This window comes from Panthera uncia (assembly GCF_023721935.1).
Source record: "Panthera uncia isolate 11264 chromosome C1 unlocalized genomic scaffold, Puncia_PCG_1.0 HiC_scaffold_4, whole genome shotgun sequence".
NCBI lineage: Eukaryota > Metazoa > Chordata > Mammalia > Carnivora > Felidae > Panthera > Panthera uncia.
Genome location: NW_026057585.1, coordinates 14,129,961 through 14,152,467, shown reverse-complemented (window position 1 = coordinate 14,152,467; position 22,507 = coordinate 14,129,961). Strand labels below are relative to the sequence as shown.

At 40.0% G+C, this 22,507-nt stretch overlaps 1 protein-coding gene and 1 pseudogene across 5 annotated transcripts in view; both read right to left on the bottom strand.

Moving 5' to 3' along the window:
* The window catches only part of LOC125912321 (calcium-binding mitochondrial carrier protein SCaMC-1), a 144,148-nt gene that overhangs the window by 32,361 nt on the left and 89,280 nt on the right, over positions 1 to 22,507 (bottom strand). The window contains exons 2-4 of one of the 5 annotated variants that reach the window (XM_049616678.1): positions 12,116 to 12,154; positions 10,941 to 11,067; positions 6,426 to 6,513 (exon numbers count right to left, since the gene is read on the bottom strand). The exons of 1 other annotated variant lie outside the window; for it this stretch is intronic. In XM_049616678.1, coding sequence (XP_049472635.1) covers positions 6,426 to 6,513; positions 10,941 to 11,010 — 158 coding nt within the window. In that variant the 5' untranslated portion in view covers positions 11,011 to 11,067; positions 12,116 to 12,154. Of the gene's footprint in view, positions 1 to 6,425; positions 6,514 to 10,940; positions 11,068 to 12,115; positions 12,155 to 15,894; positions 16,423 to 22,507 lie in introns of those variants that run through there. 3 more of the 5 variants (XM_049616682.1, XM_049616676.1, XM_049616679.1) reach the window with 3 other exon arrangements.
* On the bottom strand, positions 519 to 5,018 carry LOC125913308 (segment polarity protein dishevelled homolog DVL-3-like; annotated as a pseudogene).

Here is a 22,507-nt window from a genome sequence, read left to right as displayed (position 1 = left end):
ATGAAATCTTGCCATTTGCAGCAACATGGATGGAACTGGAGAGTATTATGCTAAGTGAAATAAGCCAGTCAGAGAAAGACAGGTATCATATGTTTTCACTCATATGTGGATCTTGAGAAACTTAACAGAAGACCATGGCGGAGGGGAAGGGGAAAAAAAAGAGCTACAAACAGAGAGGGAGGGAGGCAAACTATAAGAGACTCTTAAGTACAGAGAACAAACTGAGGGTTGATGGAGGGTGGGGGAGAGGGGGAAGGGGGTGATGGGCAGTGAGGAGGGCACTCATTGGGATGAGCACTGGGTGCTGTATGGAAGCCCATTTGACAATAAATTGTATTTAAAAAAAAAGAAAAATCTAGACACAGTATCTTTTGAACTTAAAGGAAATTTTAAGTTGCTCTTTTAAAAGTATTGATTGTGGTACATTATGCTTTCTATGTACAGTTAATTTTTTTTCTATACAGCTATTAGATCACTAATATTTTCTCTATAATATTTATATTTATATCATAAATGATGCTGGCCTATAATTTCCTTCTTTCATTAGTTGTCAGCCTTTGCTGTTAAAATTATAATGGCCTCACAGAATGGGTCAAATGCTGTTCTTGTACATTCTACATATATTTGTAGATCTGTTCTTTGATAGTTTATGAGAATCATCTAGGGCTAAAGTTTACTTTATGGGAAAATTTTTAATTACTGGTGTAATGGCACTGTTGGCTATTTCTTCTTGATTTAGTTTTGGTAAATTACATGTGTCTGCAAATTCTTCGATTTCATGTTTTCAAACTTATTAGCATAAAATTATCCATGATATTTTATTATCTTTGAAAAATTTCTGATGTGTCTACTTGCAATCAAACATTATTTATATCTCATTTCTCTTTTTCTTTATCAATCTCTCCAGAAGTTTGTCTTTTCCAATAACCAATGTTTGGTTTTGTTCATCCTATTACTGTATCTCTACATTCTGTTTCCACTGCTTCCTTAATTATCTCCTCCTTCCTACCTTCTTTGAGAATATTCTGGTTTCTTCCTTTAAATTAGCACACTAATTTTCAGCCTTCATTCTTTTCTTTTGAATTTATTTGTTTATTTCCCTTTCAGGTACCAGACGAAGTAAAAAAGATGGAAAGATGAAGACAGGGACACGGCTGGCCCTGGGGTAGGAGTGGGATGGAAGCGGGGGAGGGGCCCAGTTCACATCACATCTACAAAGAACTTACTAGGGTATCCCACGGCCATGCAGAAGGGCTGTGTGCTAGTGGTCAGTTTGGTGGACATGGAGGCCAGGTCTTTGCCTGGAGGGTTCCTGGGGGCCCCAGGGCCATAGGTAGTGGAGGCATCCTCAGCATGGGGGAACTGTATAGAAAGAAGGAATGCCATAGGGGTCCGTAGCTCAGATGTGTGCGGTGGCTGCACAGGCTGCTGGTCATTGAGTGCTGGCTGTGGCAGCTATGCTGACTGGGCGCTGGCTCCCACAGCCCCTCAGGCTACTGTGGATTGTGTGGTCCCACTCGCTGCTGTTGCCACCCAATTTCAGGTCCTTCTCCTTCTACCAGTTGCTGCCACTATGGTTGGAGCCACTGTTCCAGCTGTCTTCACTATACTGACTGCTAGCACTGCCCCCACCATAGCTGTACCCCAGCTCTGGGAAGCCCGGGTGCAGGTTGTAGGGGTGCAAGGGCAGCAGGTACTGGTAAGGGAATCCATGGATCCAGGAGCAGCCCCCAGATGTGGCAAAGGGGCCCGGCATGTCCTAGTCAGAGGCTCTGCTGAAGCCATTGTGATCATGGAGGGACACGCTGACCATGTTGCCACAAAGGCTGCCAAAGATGTAGTAGCACTGCCAGAGAAGTTGACCTTGTTGACAGTGTGGTGGATGAAGTCACTTTCAGCAGGCTGCTGGCATACTTGCTGGTCTCCTACCAGTCAGTGAAGCCTTCCACACTGTGGTACAGTCCCTCACATCCAAGCCAATGAAAGCACTGAGGATGGTAATCTGGAGCCACATGTGGCTACAGACCTCCAGCCCAGATTCTGGGGAGGCCATGGCTTTGATGATGGCAGCCATGTCACTGTGGATGGACAGGTGTAAGTGGTCCAGACGCTGTGTGTCGGGGTTGGAGCTGGTGATGGAAGAGCTAGTGGAGGTGATGGTGCTCAGGGAGGAGCTCATACCATACGTAGGAAAGGTGTTGGTCATGGCTGCAGCGTGGGAAACTCAGGCTGCAGGGTCAGTGGGTTGCATGGGCTTGCCCCTGGGCATTGTGAAGCAGCCACGTGGACCTGGGTCCTACCACCTTGGCTACAGTCAGGGTGATGGGCCCGGTCTGTGCCCAGTCTCCAGAAGAACACGGACCGCATTGTCATTATTCATGTTCTCAAAGTTCATCCAGCTTGCCTGTAACAGCGTATCTCCTGGCATGATGTGTTTATCAGCAGCCAGAGCCCCAGCCTTCATGATAGAGCCAATGTAGATGCCTCCATCACCATGCTTGTTGCCTTGGCCCATAGTGAAGACGCCCAGAAAACTACTTTTCCAGGAGAGTGACTGTGATGATGTTGAGAGACATTGTGGAATCCATGAAGGACTCCTGATCTGCTGAAGGATCAGGACCACTCAAACTGCAAAACCTCCTGCTGCCACCGCTAATGCTGGTCTTCTCATTAGGTATGAGGCGCTGCCCTGCTCTGTGGAGCTGCTGAACCTGCAGGTGCAGTCATCCTCACCCGAATGGAAGAAGGTGGTCATCTCCACATCACTGCTCATAAGGTGGATGGGCTATTCCAACCCCCTGGCTCTTGCCGCTGCTCCACCTTTGCAGTTCTGTTTACCTGGGTTGTGCGCTCTGGGCCATCCTTCCTTCATGGCCGCTTATGCTGAGCAGACACCAAAGAGTCTGTCTCTGTGTCCTTGTCCAGGTTTTCCTGGCTGCCCCCACCAGCACAAGAGTGGAAAGACAGGGCGGGGAGTCCCCAGAGTCCCGTGCGCTCCATGGGCAGCAGCAGTTACAGTGGGTTGTCAGCACAGAAGGGAGCTAGCTCTGGGTGTGAGCCATCAGCAGACACCAACCTCAGCTAGGCACTGTTGTTCAACAGCTCCTCCTTCACCACTCCAAATCCGTGGTCCATAGCCTTGAAGAAGAACATAGAGCTGGTTCACTGCAGAATGCCCTTCAAGTCCGCCAAGGTGACGCTCTCGGAGAGCAGGGGCAGCTCCGCTAGGTACCACATCTGCCGCCCATCCAGGTTGCAGATTATCTTGGTCTCCTCACGGGTCTGGCCTGGCAGCCCACGCACCCCTTGATAATTCTCTAATACAAGCTTTAAGGCTATAAAGTTCCCTCTAAGTACCACCTTAGCTATATCTCACAAGTTTTCATATGTGACATTCTTTCAAGTCGAAGTATCTTTGAATGTCTACTATGATTTCCTCTTTGACCCAAAAATTATTGAGAAGTATATACCATTTCCAAAACCCATGATATTTTTAGAACTTATTTCTGCTATTAAGTTCTAAATACCTATATGTGGTCAAAGAAGATGGTCTTTGTGATACCAATTCTTTGAAATGTATTGAGTCTGGTTTTATGGACTACTATAAAATCAATTTTTATACATGCTCCATACGTACCTGAGGAAAAAAAATTTTCTTTCTAATTTTTTGGTGCAAGGTTCTATTGTACACCCATTAAATCAAGCTTATTTATTTCTCTTCCATCTTGACTAAATTTTTTTTCTATGCTTGATCTAACAAGTACAGGGAGATCTATGTGAAAACTTGTCACTACTATGAAGGATTTGTCAATTTATCCCTGGAATTCTATTAACCAGCTTAAAATTTTATGTCTTTGTGAGTTTTAAATGTGGTGACAGTTTATTTCCCACTAATGTTTTTTACCTTATAATTTTATCTGATATTAATTAGCTACAGCAGCTTGTACTTAGTTTGCAGGATTTTGTTTTACTTTTTCTTTCATCTGACAATCTTTCTGTTCAAACAAATCTTATGTTAATTTTTAGTTTGATATACATTAAAAATCCACTATAAGTAGGGAGCATAAAAATATAGTTTCATGTGGGGCGCCTGGGTGGCTCAGTCGGTTGAGCGTCCGACTTCGGCTCAGGTCATGATCTCATGGTCTGTGAGTTCGAGCCCCACGTCGGGCTCTGTGCTGACAGCTCAGATCCTGGAGCCCATTTCAGATTCTGTGTCTCCCTCTCTCTCTGCCCCTCCCCTGTTCATGCTCTCTCTCTGTCTCAAAAATAAATAAACGTTAAAAAAATTTAAAAATATATATAGTTTCATGCCACTGTGACATTAATATTTTTCAATGAGTGTATTCTGTCACAATAATACTACAAAAATATTGAAATTATTTGTCCCCACCATATTGTACACTAAACTGAGAAAATCCTGACCTATCAGAGGCAATAACCTTCTAACCTACTCTTCTCCCATGCTACACCTCCCAAAAAGATAATAACTTTATTTAACCTGCCCCATTTGGGAATGGAAGTGAAAAGAAAACAGGACCTAACATTTTTTCAGGGTACATTTTGACAGGGTTTTGTTGTACATGAACTTATTTCTCCCGTCTTATCTTTTGTTTTCTGTCTCATTTTTTTCTTTGAATTGTTTTCCTCCTTTCTTTGTTGAATTGCCTGAAACTAGTTTCTTCCTATACTTTCAAGGTTTACCTTGAATTTTTGCCAGATACATATAACAAAATCTAAAGATACTATTTGATCTCCCTCTTCTAAGAATAAGGATCTTAGAACAGTTTAAGACAAATTATTCTCTCTGGTCTCACTATTATTGTCTATTATTTCAACTGTTCTTTTTCTTAAATCCCAGAAATTGTTCATTATTATTATATTCATGGCTGTTTCCAATGGGCCACTCCAACAGCTCATAGACCACTAGCTAAAAGAAAGACCACCAGTGGTCTGGAGAGGATTCTGAAAAGCACTGCCTGACCCATTTCCTGAGTGTGGTGTTCACAAGCTTCCATGTCTGCACAGGTCTCTCCCTCTACCTAGAATGTCCTTCCCCCTACTCTTTTTCACTAGGATGACTTCTACTCATTCTTTAACACATTCTTCAATATTTTCTGAGGGCCCACTATTGCAAGGTGCTGAGTGTAGAACACTTAACAAGATGGAAGTGGTCTGTGCCCTCAAAGCTTACAGTGTAGCAGGAAAAACAGACACTGAACAGTAGCAAGTAATAGCTAATATTCATGGAGCATTTGCTAGGCATTGTTCTAAGCACTTCCCAAGTAAGTTCATTTAATCCTTAAAACAATCCTATATACTTTCTATTGTCTCCATCCTATAGACAGAAAGAGACTAAGTATTTTGTCCTAGGTCACAGGCGTGGTAAGTAAAACAGAATATAGTATTTCAACCCAGGCCTTCTAACTTCAGAAACTGTATTTCTAAACACTAAGCTATACAAATGAGCTTATGGTTACAACCTGTAAGAGCAATGAACCAGCAACTTCATAAGTTGCACAAATAAATAAAACTGCTGTAGGGTGGAGGGGACTGATTTAGACAGGGTAGATCTCTCTGACATGAAGACTGAAGTCAAACATACGGGAGGCATTTAGTCCCTTAAGCAGTGAGAATTACAAGTGAAAGGCTCCAAAGTTGGAAAAGACTTTTAGAGAATTCAAAGACCTGAAAGAAACATGGTGAGAGCAGAGTCAACAGATTTCATCCATGCCTAGCTGAACTTGTTCTTTGAAGCCACAGAGAATGGACAGAGAGTGGCAGGTGGGAATAGCACGGTAAACATTTAGAATTACTGTGGGGAATGGAAGACAAGGGTGGCCAGGAACACAGACACACAAAGCTTCAGCCTGAATGTCTAGTAGAGAATAAAGGCTGTGCATTTTAGGAGTACTAATCTATACAGTCTCATTTTTCTCTAGAAATGTTTAATAGCCCAAATGTTGGGGCAAAGAAGGCAACTGGTAGGATGGTTTGGGGATGGGAGAAAGGAGGAGTGAAAAAGTGGAAGGAAATGGATCAAGATATTGAGGAACCAGTGTAAACAAAGGGGCCAGAGATCTGTAAGTCAAAAAGCAAGTAGAGTGGGAGAAACACTACGTAAAATTTGGAAGAGGGGTCAGAAGGTAGGATACGGGTGTGTGAGACTTCAGTTTCACACTTCTCCAACTGAGCCAGCCAGGCACACCCTCCACTCCTACGCTTTACACGTGTTCATACAAAATTAAAAGGAAGACAAAGAAAGATACTGAATGTACATGAGGAATGGTAAGATGTAGGGAGTTTTAAGCTATACTTAAAATGAAGATCTCTAATATAAGATATTAAAATCTTAAAAATAATAAAAAAACATAAAATTAACATCAAGGAACCCCCCACAATTGTCAGTAAGAGAAAGAGCTTACCTTTGAAGAATCAACTCTGCTTGTTGTTCAGAAATAGTTAGACCTAATGTCTGAAGAGACTGGACAATTTCAGAAGCCTCAATTACTCCTTTAAAAAATTAAAAAGAGCATAAACTCAGATTCAGAACTGATAAGGATCTTAGAAATCATGAATTTTACATCTCTCATTTAGTAATGGAAAGTCTTGGACTCGGTAAGGCAAAATTTTTATGAATCTAGGTGAGTTATAGGTTTGCTTAAATACATACTTCCACACCAGCTCAAAATTTAACAAATAGACTAAACAAGTACATAGACATTATTTAATTCAAAAATCATAAAGCCTCGTAAGTGAATAATGATATGCCATCTAAAGAAGAAAGCTTATGTGGCATGATCAAGTAGCATTAAGCAGCAGCAGAACTGAGATTCAAATCAAGACACTCTAACTTCAAAGTAAATTACATTAACTAGGATCTATTCATTTCACAACTTTGCACTTCCATACTTTGATAAATGAGTAGGCATCTCATATGCATAAAGATGCATTGCACTGGCTTAAAAAGAAGTAGAAAATGACCAAACAAAGCCCGAGTGGGGACTATTCCTTTGAGAAATCTGGCAGTAAAAATAAAGAAATCAGGGATAGTAGGACAGTGGAAGAAGGAAAATTATTATTATTAAAGAAATCAGAGCATGTTTATAGACAGAATGAGAGGACTATGAAGAAAGGAACAAAGAGAAAACAGAAGCAATAAACTGGAGCATTAAATACTACTTTCCCCTCAAGCAACTCACAGATTCATGATCCCAACATCGATATACATGAAATAGGATGAAACAAAACAAAGCATGAGAGGGTCCGATGCCAAACTAGTACTAATGGCAAAGTTCTCCAGGAAAAGAGGAGGACAAAAATGACTGTCAGCGATGAAAGGAAAGACTTCATCTAAGAGAAAGACTTTGAAGAAATCCCAGAATTCAGGGGCACCTGGGTGGCTCAGTCAGTTGAGCGTCTGACTTCAGCTCAGGTCATCATCTCGCAGTTGATGTGTTTAAACCCTGCATCAGGCTCTGTGATGACAGCTTGGAACCTGAAACCTGCCTTGGATTCTGTGTCTCCCTCTCTCTCTGCACCTCCCCCACTCATGCTCTGTGTGTCTCTCTCTCAAAAATAAATAAACATTAAAAAAAATTAATTAAAAAAAAAAGAAATCCCAGGATTTGGAGAGTTTTCCTGGAGAGAGGAAAAGAGAAACACGAGAATCTGAACAATGTAAGAACAGTTAGAGGCATCTATTTGTTAGCAATGAAATTCCTTATATACCACTCTGAATATTCTCCTTTATTTTTCATTTTTTCTAACATTTATTTATTTTTGAGAGACAGAGCATGAGTTGGGAAGGGGCAGAGAGAGGGAGACACAGAACCTGAAACAGGCTCCAGGCTGTCACCACAGAGCCTGACGCAGGGCTTGAGCTCACAAATCATGAGATCATGACCTGAACTGCAGTCGGATGCTTAACCAACTAAGCCACCCAGGCACCCCTGAATGTTCCCTTTTATAATTGTACTCTTAAATACAGCCGATTCTCATTATTCATGGCAGTTATGTTCTACAAGGTCACTATAATCCCTGAATTATCAAATACTGAACCATTATTCCTATGGGAAATACAGGGGTAGGTTCCTGTGAGCCTCTGATCACAGTATTTTCACCAATCAATCAATACAAAGCCTTGTCAATATAAAACCTTGTTATATGTGTATATAAATATATGGTACTACATAATACCATATTGTATTGTTGATTCAATACCAATTGAACTCATGGCTATTAGTACTACAACTCATGCCTGAATGAAGTTTATCTAATATACATATTTTCTTCCTAAGGCACATCACAGCCTTCTTGCATTCAGGAATGCTAGACAGCACTTCAGCACCATGCTTGGGCGACACTTTGAACAGCAAAATCACCAACAAAAAGCACAAAAATGCAAAAAACAAAAACAAAAAACCATGGCACTAAGTAGACTGCAGAAGGACACTTGTCTACAGTAGGAGTGCTAAAACAAGAAAGCAGAGCATCACTTTCTTCTTTCTCAGCTAGAAATGTGCTCGTCAAGCAAATGAAATTTGTTGCTACTCTGCACATGTCCGTGAAGGACTGAAAAAATGCTGTAAGCATTGATTTTGGAATTACTTCTGGAGTTAAATTTTAGCAAGTAGACAAATTCTCAAATATAGAACCCACAAATGAGGAAAGACTATGCTTTGCTTTAAGAGGTCTGATAAACAGGGGTGCCTGGGTGGCTCAGACAGTTAGGCAGCTGACTCTTGATTTTGGCTCAGGTCATGATCTCGTGGTTTGTGGGTTTGAGCCCTGCATCAGGCTCTGCACTGACAGGGCAGAGTCTGCTTCGGATTCTCTTTCTGCCCCTCCCCCACTTCACTAGCTCTCTCTCAAAATAAATAAATGAACTTTAAATATATATATATATGAGAATAGAGTCTCCAGAGTCTATTAAAAAAAAGAAGCCTGATAAACACAAATATGAACTTACAATAAGAAACTATTTCAAAATCTACAAACAAGATAAATTAAGGGAAAACTGTTTTCATTTACTACAAATGGACCATAAAATTTCACCTTTAATTATTTCCTCTGGATCATTTAGAATTTTCTGGAATGAACAACTGATATGTGCACAACTTACATACTGGGATGATTCACCTCTGCTTATCTGGCAGATGATCCTGAGGGGGTTCCATCTCCCAGCTACTGCCTGCCTTAACACTATACACACAGTCCTACCTATTTGACTGAACTGTAATGGGTTCAACATAGGATGAATGTTTGTAGAGAAGTAAAGCTGATAGTAAGAACTGCATTTTGCTAAAAGATTGGACTAAGGCTAGACTTGGGGACATATAATGTGTAAGGCTTAGAGGAGAAGGTAACAAATGTTCGAATCGGACTAGTTTCCACCACAAACTCAGCTTCTTAAATGACTGTCACAGACTTGAACCATCATCAAATTCATTCAAAGGTTTAGTTGTTTGAAGAAACTTGCTTTATGCCTAACTAAAGTTTATATTCAGTATAAACGAGGGGCCAACAAACTATGACCTTCCAGCCAAATGAGTCCTGTTGCCTGCTTTTATAAATAAAGTTTTATTGGAACACAGTCATGTCCATTCATTTACATTTTGTCTAGAGCTGTTTTTGCACTATGACAGCAAAGGTGAGTAGCTGCAACTGAGACCACATGGCCCACAAAGCGAAAATATTTACCCACTGACCTTTTACCAAAAAAATTGCCCACCCCAACTGTGAACTATATTTTCTCCTCAATATATTTAATGTGTTTCTTGAATAACAAGTCTGTGAATTAAATGGCCCTGACTACTCATATATAGGAAGGGGTTTGAGGATCCATTTCAGTTTTTTCATTAAGTTTCCTATGCATTATAATTTTTAAAAAATAAATTCTCACTTCCTATCAAAGGCTGCCTTGAGTGATAAGGGTTTCATGACCCCTCCCTTTCTCCTACTGTGGCACTTGTTTTTGCTCTCCACACTGGGACTCCATTAACTCTAAACTATTAATCTAAATAGTGAAAGCATAATTCCAGTCAGAAGATACATATTTAGGGGCACCCGGCTGGCTCAGTTAGTAGAGCATGCAATTCTTCATCTCAGGGTGGTGAGTTCAAGCCCCACACTGGAGGTAGAATTCACTTAATTATAAAAGAAAAGAAGACACATATTTATGTCTATCTAGTACTTTTCCCCAATTTCCATGATCTGAGAACAGTTGCTCTAAATTAATTCTTTCAAGACTATTAAATGTAAGACAATTTGAAATTTTTTTTAAATTTCAGAATATATAGGGGCGCCTGGGTGGCTCAGTCGGTTAAGCATCCGACTTCAGCTCAGGTCAAGATCTCATGGTCCGTGAGTTCGAGCCCCGCGTCAGGCTCTGGGTTGATGGCTCGGAGCCTGGAGTCTGCTTCCGATTCTGTGTCTCCCTCTCTCTCTGCCCCTCCCCCGTTCATGCTCTGTCTCTCTCTGTCCCAAAAATAAATAAACGTTAAAAAAATAATAATTTTTAAAAAATAAATAAATAAATTTCAGAATATATAACATTTTATATTTAGAATATATTTAACATTTTAAATTGTAGAATATATATGAATAAAAATAAATATCTCTTGCCCAGAGAGCAAGGAAACATAACTATTTTTAATCTATAACTTTAAGTCAAATTGGCATAATACTCCATAGTGAACATCTTATAAACCGCCCTACTCAGTTTTTAATTCAGTAGACAAAGCTATGTCTTTGTCTTTTCTTCACTAAGACATAAACCCTAAAGAAAATCACATCACTAAGAAAAACAAGTACACACACACTATTAACAATTGTTTGCCAAATAAAAAAAGAGAGACCAAAAACACATTGTTTTATACTGTTGGAAGTATGAGAAGGGATTCTTCATAGCTGGTGATGAATAGAAAATAAAGACACACCATCATTATTTTTGTCCAAACTCTTAAATGCCAATTTCATTTTTTTCTCATGGTCTTTAAGGTACTGCATAAATTCTTCAAAATCCAGCTTCCCATCTTTGTTGATATCACCAGTAGTTAAGATTTTCTACAAAAAAAAAGAAAAAAAAAGAGTTTTAAATAGGCTAAACTGCAAAATTATTTGGACATACAAACACTTTGAGCAGATTGCCTGTTTTCCAGAAGACATGCATTTTATAAACTCCAAGATAAAAAACACACACTTGACTTAGTATAGGATTTAAATGTCTAAAATAGTGTTTTTCCCTTTGATTTCCAAAATTAAATAATCTTTTCCAAAAAAATGATCCTTATAAAAAGCTGTCATATCAAACTATCTATCTCTATTAATACAAATCATTGCTTTTGAGAAAGAAATAAAATTATGTTATTTGATATTACAAGCAAGCCTTCTACTACCACCACTCAAAATATAAACCTTCTGCCTGTTAAGATACTCATAATCACCCACTCAAAGCTTATAGACTCTATTAGTTTAATGGTCACACTTTGTGGAGAAAATAATGTCTCGGTGTGAAATAATGCCTCGTTGCAGAATGTGAAATGGCCAGACCTCCAAGCTTTGGACTCAAAGAAAAGGATCTGAACTCCATAAGATGTAACAAAAGCCTGGAGGAAAATTTATTATTTTAAATGCATAATTTGAAGGGCACCTGGGTGGGTCAGTTGGTTAAGCGTCCAACTTTGGCTGAGGTCATGATCTTGTGGTTCGTGGGTTCGTGAGTTGTGTTGACAGCTCAGAGCCTGGAGCTTGCTTTAGATTTTGTGTCTCCCTCTCTCTCTGCCCCTCCCCAACTTTTTCTCTGTCTCTGTCTCTGTCTCTCTTTCAAAAATAAATAAACATTTTTTAAAAATTAAATGCCTAATTTGAAATGAAGGAAGGCTAGGGGCACCTGGGTGGTTCAGTCACTTAAGCATCCAACTTTGGCTCAGGTCGTGTTCTCACATGAGTTAGAACCCTGCATTGGGCTCTCTGCCGTCAGCACAGAGCCTGCTTCAGATCCTCTATCTCCCTCTCTGCCTCTCTCCCACTCTTTCTCAAAAATAAATAAATATTAGAAAAAAAAAGGAAATGGAAAAAGGCTAGAAATCAATGATGAGTCAATGAGGCTTACCTCAATCTCAAAAAATCAGAAAAAAAGTTTGAAACAAGGCTGAAAGAAAAAAATAAAGAGTAAAATGAAGAAAATGTGTAATTGAGACGATCAGTAATATAAATGATGCCTCTTTGGGAATACCAATAAAACTGATAAACCCCTGAAAGTGGCAAATAACGAATGATAGTGACAGTGAAAATCACTAGATACTACAGCTATTAAAGATATTATAAACAATTTTATATCAAAAAATATGAAATCAAGATAAAATAGCCAAATGCCTAGAAAAAAAGAACTTATCAAAAATTGATACAACAGAAAATATGAGGAGGCCTATAAGTATTAAAGAAATTTTAATCTGTAATTTTATTTATTTTTTTTTAATTTTTTTTTTAACGTTTATTTTTTTGAGACAGAGAGAGACAGAGCATGAACAGGGGAGGGCAGAGGGAGAGGGAGACACAGAATCTGAAGCAGGCTCCAGGCTCTGAGCTGTCAGCACAGAGCCCGACGCGGGGCTCGAACCCACGGACCGTGAGATCATGACCTGAGCCGAAGTCGGACGCTTAACCAACTGAGCCACCCAGGCGCCCCTTAATCTGTAACTTTAAAACATTCCCAGGAAAGAAAACTATAAGCAGTGTCATTAGTGAAATAGATGCAAAATCCTATATATTAGCAAATCAAATATGACAATATATAAAATTATAATACTACACATAAAATAGATATTATTTACATATAGCTTTGTATTTACTTATATGTAGTTTTATATATTATATATCATTATATGTGTATATATATGATTTTATATATATATATATATATAGTTGTGCACGATACATATAGTTACATACAACAAGGTGAATGGATTCCAGTAATACCAGGTTAGGTTAATACTATTAAAAAAAATCTTGTAATTTACCACATTACCAGAATAAAAATCATATGATCATCTTAATAAATGCAGGAAACCATCTGATGGATTCAACATCATTCATGATCAAAAACTCTGAGCAAACTAGAAAGTGTGGTGTTTCCCCAATCTGATAAAAGGTATCTACCAAGAATTTTAGCCTTTTTTGTTCAACCTAGTGTGAACAGGATTCTCTCATCTATAAACTAAATAGCCTGAATTCAAAAACCACCAATTATTGCTTACAGCTTTAAAAACAATTACATTTATATTATCACTGAAAAATAATTATTGCTATTTACTTTTTTATAAATTAGATTGAGGATCATTTTCAAAAAGGAAATACATTTATATTATCACTGAAAAATAATTACTGCTATTTGCTTTTATAAGTTAGATTGAGGATCATTTTCACCTGGAAATTATGTCCTGATTACTCAAATACATATACTGAGATGAGCATAACTCAAGAGAAAATGTCACAGCATTCTGAGGCCCCATGTACATACTCAAGTTTCTTCTAAGAAGTTTGTATTTTGGTCAATGGAAATATCAGGGAACAATTATCATTTCGTAAATTACAAGTTAAAAGACATCCCGACACTATTTTTGAACAGCTTTTTTTTTTTTACCCATATTACTTTAACCCTTCTTGTGGTAAATAAGGACTCCAACTTACAAAAATATGAAAGACCGGGGTTTCCCTTTTGAATTTTCTTTTGTATTCCTCTGTAGAAATAAATGAAGACCTATCAAATGAGAAAAGCAAAGGCTATTTGTTCTGAGCTTCCTTATAGCAAGGGAATCAGCCATGGTCAGTTGTGGCTGAGACTCAAAGGCAGGCACAGAATGGGCAAGCTTTATAGTGGGGAAAAGGGAGGCTTCGGGTGTGCCCTGATTGGCAGCTCTTGGCCTGGGGAAGCTATAGGCAAGCTAACTAGAAGTGGGGGGCATCCTGTGTGATTGGTTAGGAGTACCTATTCAGCTTTCTGGTCCTAAGTTGAAAATGGAGATAAAAATTACAGAAGCTGTCAGTTATCAATCAATCTGTGGCCATTTGGGGCCATTACAGAAGTTATTATTTTGCTTTCTGGATTGTCTAGAGACCACAATCTGGCCTCCTGTTAAGTCTTAGTTATAGCAGGTTGGTTGCCTGGATCATTTATTATAGAAAATGGGTTGGTTTCCCGAGTGGATTGCTACAAGTTGTGGGACAAAGTTCAATTTTAAATATGGGCAAACTATTGTCCATACTTGTGTATTCAGTCTCTCCCCCTTCACAGTAAAAAGCCAAATAAAACATTATTCAAAAACCTATTAGCTATCAGAATAAAAAGTTGTATCTTTTCTTGCTATCATTACATAAGTACCATTTCTATTTTTTAATTGGTTGAATTATTAATCTATATAAATGAGTTTTCTACTAGGGAAGCTGGAGACATGTGGGAGAAAACTCACATCCGAACCCCCTAAAGATGTCACTGTCACCTGAGGAAAAGCCACATCAGTGTTCCCTGGAACTATAAGGTTCTGTGTAGTTGCTGAAAGTCCTCCAGAATTAACTCTTCCTTGGTTTTAATATGTGAGCCCTCATCAGTCATCACTGGGTATACAAAGCCTTTATATGGCTCACACCATCTCTTACAAAAAACAAAAGATTTGCAAAAAAAAGTTTTTTGACAAGAAAAAAAATGTTTCAAGAACTGAACTGGTTTATGGCTTAAACCAGAATTTCTTATAAAAGCATAGTTTGTATCAAGTAAACAAATACAAGTCACACTTGAAAATCTAAGTGCAAGAGTGGCTTTAAATAAGCCTAAAAAGGATATTTAGCTTTAAAAAGAAGAATACTTTAGTTTTTGTTTTAGGAATTTAAAAAATTGAGTGAACTTTCCAGAGATAACATGTTGGGTTGGCCTAGTCCACAGACAATACCCAATCCAGGCCTCTGATGCTACCAATGAAGAAACTAAGGCACAGGGCTTGACATAGAGAACATGCCCAAAGTACAACTGATCTATCACTGGTTGGATGATTCAAATAAAGATTCCCAAAGATCACACAGCTAGTAAGAAGAATTTTACTAAATCTTAACATTGACAGAACTCAGCCAAGAGATTTTTGAGAACAAAATACCAATGATCTGAAATGAATTCAATGGTCCTCATGGTCTTGAATCTGCCATTCTACTGGTGTAGATACCCAAAGAGCAAATATAATTGGAAAGTAATTCTATTCAATACTAATTTCCAAACAGAAAATAATTTGGAAATACAGTGATTGAAACAGGTATAAGGCATCACATACTGAGAAGCAACCTATAATCTAGGCAGCTGGGAAAAAAGAGGGATTCCATGAGGTAATGATGCCTGAGCTCAGTCTTCAAAAGTCTGCTAATTAGGCATGCTATGAGGAAAGGTCAGCAGTGGTGAAACCCCAAGACTACAAGCCACTCAGACTGAATGCCCTCCTTCCAGAAACAAAAACCAAAAGATAATATTAGACGATTTCCAACTACCACTCCCCTCCCAAACATACATATGGTGATTATCCCAGTTCCCCAAAGTGAGGAAGGAACATCATTGGCCAAGATGCCCATTCACCCTACTAATAACAGGTGAGTATATTGAACAAGGTGACCTCCTCAAAACAAGGTTTTAGCCAACATCTTGAGAACAATCTGAATTTTGAAGTTTTATGAGGGCCAGGGGAAATAATGAGAAAGTGCTTGAGAGAAGTTTTAGCTGTGTTGAGTTATTCTTAATATGGTAAAACGTGGGTAATCAGCAGGTCAATTGGGAACGTGTCAATTTGGCTTCCCCAAGCCTGTCCAGAGCTCCCAGCCCCACACCTCTCTTACCATAGCCCCACTGAGGCCCACCTGCCCTTTCTCCAGGAAATCAATGATCCTCATATCCTGCAGGCCTTCCTGAAGCTCAAGGATGTCCAGGGTCCCATCGTCATTATGGTCCAAGTACCGAAAGAGTTTTTCAAAAGGGGATCCATTTGGGATGTCTCTGGCGTCAGGAGTGGACCACGCTGTGTACTCCGGAAGTTTCCCAGAGGTGGAAGTGAGAGGGAGGAAGGAGATACTGCCCACCACATGCACAGCTGGCAGGGACCTATGATAGCAGTGTTCTCCCCAGCCACTCCCCCCAGGCTCCTTGTTCAAGATTAAAACAGGAAGGGGAGGGACCATCGCAATGGCTCCAGGGCAGAGGCTCGAGGTGCATCTGTGCGCGGGAGGTCTCACTGCTGGGGGCCTGGCTCCAGGCAGAGGCCATGGTGCTCTGCCTGCACTGGGCGGTCAGTGGATGAGAGGCCCAGGTTTTCACCCCACTCCAGGAGGAGCCTAGAAGGGACAACTCGTGTCCTTCCCCAAACTTCTGGAAGGACCTCTGCATAGGACTGTCTCTAAAGGTAGATATTCTTTTTAGAGAAAAGGTTGGGGTGGGGGGGGGGGGAAGCGATGGTTAGGACATGGACTGTAGGGCCACATTGACTGGTGGTAAGGTCCAACATTTTTTTTAGGTTGTTTCGTCACGCCTTTTTTGAAAAACCTTCTAAGGCTGAGGCGCATAATATTGTTGTAAAGATAAGTAATTAGGAACCTGATGAAAATCTGCCCACTTGGGCCTTCCCTCTGTGATTTTACCCCACCCCCGCCCCCAGTTCTTTATCTTCAGCCAGCATTTGCAGTGGCTTGGGGTCAAGGCTACTCTAACTGCCAGGGTCCCAGCTTTACCCTTGCAGATGTTGGCAGCACACTCAGGATAATCTCAAAATGGACAGAAGTTAAGTCAGCTGGGATCCTTGAGGGATGTCAGGAGATCTTCATAAACAATGTGGCTTCTTAATCCCACTCTCCAGAGCCACTGAGGGCTCTGGCTCCCCTATACATATACCTATGGTCCCTCCCCTGCTCTACTGGAAATGTAGAAGTGTAGTTTCACAGTAAAAACTCCCATTTTTTATGTAATTTGTTTACTAAATATGGAATACTCTTTAAAAAGTTGAATATTAAAATTCAGGCGGGACGGCAGCAACTCTCTCATTCATTGCCGGTGGGAATGCAACACAGCACAGCCACTTTGGAAGACAGTTTGGCAGTTTCTTACAAAACTAAACACACTCTTACCATACAATCCAGCAATCACGCCCTTGGTATCTACCCAAAAGAGCTGAAAACTTATGTCCACACTGGTGCCTGGGTGGCTCAGTCAGTTGACAGTCTGACTCCTGATTTCCACCCAGGTCATGATCTCTTGGTTCATGAGATGGAGCCCCACATCAGGCTCTGGGCTGAAAATGCTGAGCCTGCTTGGGATCCTATCTCTCTCAAAATAAATAAACTTAAAAAAATTACATTCACACAAAATCCTGCACACAGATGTTTATAGCAGCTTTATTCATAATTGCCAAAACTTGGAAACAACCAAGATGGCCTTCAGTAAGTGAATGGATAAGTAAACTGTGGTACATCCAGACAATGGAATATTATTCAGCACTAAAAAGAAATGAGCTATCAAGCTCTGAAAAGACAGAGGAAACTTAAATGCATATTACATACTACTAAGTGAAAGAAGCTAATTTGAAAAGAGTACATACTATGATCCTAGCTATATGACATTCTGGAAAAGGCAAAACTATGAACACATTAAAAAGATTGGTGGTTGCCAGCGGGTTGGGGGAAAGGGTAGAAGAATGAATAGGCAGAGCACAGGGGATTTTTTTAGGGCAGTGAAAACGATCTGTGTGATACTATAAAGATAGACACATGTCATTATACATTTGTCCAAACTCACAGAACACCACCAAAAGTGAATCCTAAGGTAAACCATGGACTTTGGGTGATAATGATGTGTCAATGTAGGTTTATCAATTGTAACAAATGTACAACTCTGGTGCCAGATGTTGATAATGGGGGAAGCTATGCATGTGTAGAGGGAGGGGGTATATGGGAAATCTCTGTAACTTCATTTTGCTGTGAACCTAAAACTGCTCCAAAAAATTAATTAATTAATTAATTCCTTTTTTTTAATTCACAAAGAAAATTTAATTCAGCCATTATCTGTTAGCTCTTGCTCCATTTATTCACTCTGTCAAGTACTGACAACATAAAGAGGCCTGTCACATGTCCATGAAACACCCACAGGTTTGCCTCTAGGAGGAAGTTATGCTATGGTTAGTTCTAAGTACCACAGTAGGCTTTGCAATAAACACCCACCCCCCCGACCCCAGCCAGAGCTGTTGAGCAGTGGTAAACATCTAATGCTGTTTCATTAGATGTGCTGTGGCCCAATCAAGAATGAATTCTCCCACAAAAGGAGAACTGCACAGTCCACAGGTTCCCTGTGCACTGCAGAGAAGGCACGTACTCAGTCACAGAAGACAGACATCCAGACAGGACACAGAGTCCAGTGGTCCGAGGAGAAAAGACAAAAGTAATGGCCAGAGTAATAAGGAAAACTGACATCATCTTACAGAACTGATAGGAGGAAGCAAAACATAGAGCTGATAGTTTCATCTAATAAAAGGGCAACTATTTTTGTTGAATAGCTAGCTCTTCCCACTTTTAAAAATTACCCTGTTCCTTATTTGCTTATAATTACCCCCCACCCATCCATCCAACACAGACCTCCTATATGGAAAGCTGTGAGGACACGGTTGTGGGACCCTGTCTGTCTTGTTCACCACTATATCCCCAGTTCATTGAACAGTGTCTGGCACTACTCAAAAGCATTAATTGAATGATATTAATATTTGTGCTACCTACTATGTAGCTCTTACCATTCTTAGTTTACATTTCAGGTTTCCAGGCATTAAATAGCTCACCCAAGGTCACAAGTGGTCTAACTAATTCCACAGCTCATAATAATAACCACCACACCCATTGCACCAGTGAATGAAATAGGTATGATTGTCTACAGTTCAGAGTGGGGCATCAAACTTTCTCAACAAATCCTTTTGCTGTGTTCATAGGTCCTGTCCGGTAAAGAAATAATTCTGGGGTGCCTGGGTGGCTCAGTCGGTTAAGCACCCGACTTTGGCTCAGGTCATAATCTCACCGTTCATGAGTTCAAGCCCCGTGTTGAGCTCTGTGCTGACAGCTCAGAGCCTGGAGCCTGCTTCAGATTCTGTCTCCCTCTCTCTTCACCCTTCCCCCACTCATTCATTCATATTCTCTCTCTCTCTCTCTCTCTCTCTCTGTCTCAAAAATAAGTAAATGGGGGCGCCTGTGTGGCCTAGTCGGTTGAGCATCTGACTTCGGCTCAGGTCATGATCTCACAGCTCTGTGAGTTCGAGCCCCACATCGGGCTCTGTGCTGACGGCTCAGAGACTGGAGCCTGCTTTGGATTCTGTGCCTCCCTCTCTCTCTGCCCCTAACCCACTCGCATTCTGTCTCTGTCTCTCTCAAAAATAAATAAACATTAAAAAAAAATAAGTAAACATTTTTTAAATAAAAAGAAAGAATTCTGAGTGCACTAGGGTAAAATTATACAGGTGAGCTGAAGCCTTGAACAAATGGGTAATAATTTACCAGGCAGAAAAGAGGGAGTGAGAGCAATGCCAAGCAGAGAAAAGAAAATAAAGAGACAAGTGTCCATGGTTGTGGCCCAATCAGGGAAACAGAATGTTGGGGTTTGGGAAGAAGACTAACAGGTAGACTGCTACCAAGATGGAATGGGTATTTTATGCCTTAAGAAAGACTTCTTCCATTTTTTTCATTCTTTCCAAAATAAAGATGTCATCCCTTGAGGGATAAGATTTTAGAATATAAGGAGAAAAAACAAAAGATACAGATGTTATATATTTTAGAACATTTGACATAAATGTATTTGGAATTCATTGTTTTTCTTATACCATAATCTCCCTGCTATGATGTCCTAAAATGTACCTCTATGATTTCTTTATCATATTCTCTTTAGTAATAAAGTTTCCGACAACTGAAATGCTAATGAAATAAATCCCTCTTGTTAACAGAGGAATTATGTCATGGAGTAAAACCCTGAAAAGAAACTGCATGCAAAGCAATACACATTTGCTAAGCTACTGTTTTTGTATGTGACCCTATTCCATCTGTAGTTGTAAATATAAAATTTATGGACAGAGAATCAAAACAATCATAGCATGTCCGAGTTGAAAGACCCCTTAAATCAGGCTGTCCAGTCCAACCACTTGTCAGACACTGCCTAATCGTTTAGCATACACTCAAAACCCATTAGGACAGAGGGTCCTCAAGTCCATCATCTAGTACCTGTGACATCACATTTTAAAGGCTTTTCTACATGAGCTTTCATATCCAGCCACATGTGATCTTGACAAGAGCTCAGTTGGTTAAGTGTCCAACTCTTGATCTCAGCTCGCATCTTGATCTTAGGGTTGTGAGTTCAAGCCTCATGTTGCGTGTGAAATCTACTTAAAAAAAAAAAAAAAAAAAAAAAAGATCTCTGTCCAACAAAGATATTTGCATTTTAAGAATAATGAAAGTAAAGCAAAGGGTTAAGTGACTTGACCAGGACTACACAGTCACACCACATAGGGACCTTGTTGGCCATGCTGCTTCCCTTCCTGCTCTCGGCAGTCTCTGCTGTGAGAGTCCTAGACCCCTTATGATGATAAATCTCTCCTAAGAAAGTTACAGTAAGACTTGATGCACATGAAAATATGGCAAACAACTTAGTTTTAAAACTGCCTGTAGGGCGCCTGGGTGGCGCAGTCGGTTAAGCGTCCGACTTCAGCCAGGTCACGATCTCGCGGTCCGTGAGTTCGAGCCCCGCGTCAGGCTCTGGGCTGATGGCTCGGAGCCTGGAGCCTGTTTCCGATTCTGTGTCTCCCTCTCTCTCTGCCCCTCCCCCATTCATGCTCTGTCTCTCTCGGCCCCAAAAAAAAATATAAATATAAATCAAAAAAATAAAAGAAAAAAAATAAAACTGCCTGTAATTTACCTGGTTAACTAAACACATTTGTTAAATCAGCCAGCTCTGAACCTGGATACAGGAATACCTTCATACTCTATGAAACCTGACCCCCATTCTCCTCCACATACTACTAAAAGAGGAGTCACTAAAATGATGCCGAGATTGGAGAAGGAGGAAAAATATCTGTAAAATCCTTTGGGCAAGATCCCCTTTTTTCATTTTATTGCCTGAATTCAAAATTTGGGGCATTTGTTGTTTTTTTGTTTTGTTTTGTTTTTGGCCCAACACTGTTCCAAATTCTTCCAAATTCTTCTTCTAAATTGAAACAAAATAAGCATAATTCCAGCTAAAACTGCTGACTCTTCCCCATCAGTTTATTTTCCTCAGAATTTCCATTTGGGTAAATTAAAATTCAGATTATTTCCTCTATTCTTTAATGTTCTAAAACTTGTTCCTTAGAGTACCTCAAATGGCATCCAAACATTGGGACTGTATTTTAGAATGCTCTAATGTAGCCTTTGACGAAAAACAATAAGGAGGAGGAGAGGGAGGAGGAAAAAATAGAAAATACTCTAGGGGCGCCTGGGTGGCTCGGTCAGTTAAGCATCCGACTTCGGCTCGGGTCATGATCTCACGGCTGTGGGTTCAATCCCTGCATCAAGATCTGTGCTGACAGCTCAAGCCTGCTTTGGATATTGTGTCTCCCTCTCTCTCTCTCTGCGTCCCCCCCACCCCCACTCATACTCTCTTTCAAGAAAAATAGACATTAAAAAACAATTTTTTTTAAAAAAAGAAAATATTCCAAAAAGCAGAACTTGCTTTGAAATCTTTTCCCTGGGTAGTTTTGCAACACTTAGTAATGGTTAGCTGTATTCCTTAAGACTCTCTTCTACACTCTACTTTTATATTCCATATTCTTTCCATTTAAGGTCTAAAAGAACTTAAACAGAAATCTGCTGTCTTCTAATTACTGAATTCATTACAAACGCTTGGAAACATGGAGAGGAGATATTATCAGATGGAAATTTAGAGAGATTTCACTTCATGCTGAATATTTGTCTTAGCTGCAAACTATTAGGCTTCCCTTGAAGAGTCACCTCATAGTTCTCATTTCTAGGTACTCAAGTAAAGAATCTCCCCAATCCTTGACATTATGCAAACCCTTGACCTATGCCTCTGAAACTCTCCCCCATACAGACTGACCATGTGATCCTAATTCCAAGTACTAGGTTAGCTACTGTTTCCCAGGCTTGCTTTAACCCTCTCTTCCTCCACTTATTTCCCACACGGCCACCACAGTGATCTTCCTTTTAAAAACATCAGTCTGCTTGTGTCCCGCTCTTACTTAACACCTCTCAAGGCTCCCATTGCTCATATAAAAGCCAAACCATTCAACAGGCCCAAAATGTCTTTGAGGATCTGGCCTGTCTTCCTCTGATATGACACTAATTTTTCAAGAAGACCAACCAGGCACTAAGCGGAAAGTCAGCTGTACTGAGGCCTTCTGTTCTGGAAGGGGCACTGGCTCATCCTTACAGGAATAGATAACCTCCTCCAGGTAGGGGTTTCACT